The sequence below is a fragment of the Octopus bimaculoides genome, chromosome 20, assembly GCF_001194135.2.
Source record: "Octopus bimaculoides isolate UCB-OBI-ISO-001 chromosome 20, ASM119413v2, whole genome shotgun sequence".
NCBI lineage: Eukaryota > Metazoa > Mollusca > Cephalopoda > Octopoda > Octopodidae > Octopus > Octopus bimaculoides.
This window is the reverse complement of record NC_069000.1, coordinates 23,074,244-23,076,794: the sequence shown is the minus strand read 5'-3', so window position 1 is coordinate 23,076,794 and position 2,551 is coordinate 23,074,244. Positions and strand designations below refer to the sequence as shown.

The 2,551-nt window shown below is 39.1% G+C and overlaps 1 protein-coding gene across 1 annotated transcript in view; it reads right to left on the bottom strand.

Annotated features, from left to right (window-relative positions):
* The window catches only part of LOC106869294 (uncharacterized), a 3,315-nt gene extending 2,206 nt beyond the window's left edge, over positions 1-1,109 (bottom strand). The window contains exon 1 of the mRNA XM_014914970.1: positions 828-1,109. Within this exon, the coding sequence (XP_014770456.1) occupies positions 828-1,109 (282 nt within the window). The remainder of the gene's footprint in view (positions 1-827) is intronic.
* Between the last annotated feature and the right edge of the window lie 1,442 nt (positions 1,110-2,551).

Sequence of the window (2,551 nt, the reverse complement as noted above, 5' to 3'; positions counted from 1 at the left end):
ATATACTAGGCTGAGTAAAAAGTAAGTGACACTTTGAGACATGAAATTCATTGCAATATATTTCAACAATGCAGAAATTTTATTCATCAAAGTAAGTACCATTACAATCAGCACATTTTTGCCAATGAGTTACAAGTTTGTTTATTCTGGTAACATAAAAATCTGGAGTTCTGGAGCTGATGATCTCTTTGAATGTACTTTCCACAAGAGTTTGATTTTTGAACTCCTTTTCTTGCAGGAAACCATCAAGGGGCTTGAAAACGTAGTATTCAGCAAAAGAAAGGTCTGGGGAATCAGCTGGATGGGGAAGAACTTCGTAGCCAAGTTCCCTCAACTTCTGGAGTATCATTAGTGAAACGTGTAGTCAAGCATTGTCATGAAGAATGACTGACCCTCTTCTGTTGACCAGTCTGGGATGGAGGAGTAGCAGTTTTGCATTCATTTTGGCAGTTTCATGACAATATGTTTCTGCAGTAAAAGTTTTTTCTGGGTTTTAAGAAGTTATAGTGGATGAACCCTGAAGTACACCACCAAACAGTCATCATAACCTTCTTTTTGAAGAGCTCAGGTTTAGGGAATGTTTTCAGTGCTTCATTTTGGTCCAACCACTGTGAAGAACAGTTTTTATTATTGTACAGAATTCCCTTTTCCTCACAAGTTAAAGTACAGTCAAGAAATGGATCAGTCTAGTTACAGAGAAGAAGCGACAAGCAAATTTCATATCTACATATTTTCTGATATTCATTCAAACCGTGTGGTACCCATTTGTCGAGCTGTTTTGATTTTCCAATCGCATGCAAATGGTTGCAGGCAGTTTTCTGGCTAACTCGAAGTTTTTTTGCCAGTTCTTGAGAGGTTTTATGTGAATCTTTCTCGATGGCGGTCTTTAATTGACACTCTTCGATGGCAGATGGGTGTCCACTATGCTCATGATCTTCAGGGCTCAGGTCTTCACTGCGAAATCGTTTAAAACATTTTTGAGCAGACCACTCACTGATCATTCCCTCATCAAACGTTTCATTGATATCATGAACAGTTTCAACTGCCTTACATCCTTTTTTGAAGTTGAATAGCAAAATTGGTTGAATATTGCACTTTGAAAGTTCCATTTCAGATGATTGTTACAACAGTGAAAAAAATATCAATGTTAATCTATTGATGCATTTGGGCAAGTCTTTGTCTGTATTATCAGACAACAGCAAAAAATGTTTAAATAAATTCAAAACTCTGCAAAAATTTGGTAAAAATTCTCTATGGTTCACAGCATTACTTACTTTTTACTCAACTTGATATTTACAGTGTGCGATGGATAAATTGTTGCCATTTTATATTTTCAATTTCATGCATGCACATTGCTTGTTTTAGATTTTGTTGACTACACAGAATAGTAGGGTCAGTTGGGCACTGTCTATGAGAAAAACAGCACCATGACACAATTCACTACGCCAGAAATTTAGAAATGACATGCTGTACTGATTGGCATTCATGCCAGAAGCTCCAATACGAACAGATGGTGGACACACAGAACAACCTCTGGCTTGCCATGTCCCCAAAGCATTTACCGAGAGTGATAAAATTCAAACACCCAATCAACATCATGATGTTTGGAGTGATCACTAGTGATTGTGAGGTTATGCCTCTATTCATCTTTCCACATGGCCTCAAACTCAACATAGAGGCCTACATCAAGTACCTGGAGGAGATAGTGCTGCCCTAGGTCAAGAGGGTGGCTGCTGGAAGACCTTATGTCTGGCAACAGGACTCTGCACCATGCCACACAAGCAAGAGAACCCAGTCATGACTGTCAGACAATTTCTGTAACCACACCACCCCTAAAATCTGGCTGCCTAACTCTCCAGACTGGAAACCCTTTGATTATTATGTGTGGGGTGCAGTTGAGTGAGAGACCAACAAAACTCTTCGTGACACCAAAGATGAACTGAATGCAACTTAAACAAGGAGACTTTAGAAGAGTCGCAAGAGATTCCAAAGCCGTCTGGAGGTCGTGGTTGAAGCCAATGGTGATTTTCTTGAACAAATCTACTCTTTAGTATTTCAAGATATTTTTATATAATTTTGGTAAATATATCTGTTAAAACGAGTGTTATCTTCATTTTTGCATAATTTTGACATCAATATATTCACCACACTCTGTATATACTCATATTTTGTGCTCTATTTTTCTGATTTTATTACCAAACTTATATATATATATCATTATCATCATCATCATCGTTTAACGTCCGCTTTCCATGCTAGATGAGTTGGACGATTTGACTGAGGACTGGTGAACCAGATGGCTACACCAGGTTCCAATCTGATTTGGCTGAGTTTCTACAGCTGGATGCTTTCCTAACACCAACCACTCCGAGAGTGCAGTGGGTGCTTTTACGTGCCACTGCACGAAGGCCAGTCAGGTGGTACTGGCAATGGCCACGTTCAAAATGGTGTATTTTACGTGGCAACGGTCATTTTCATAGCATTTTTTTCGATAGCCTGATAACTGAAGAGATGCCAGTGTGGGTTTCCGCCCTGACATCCGAAACTCGGA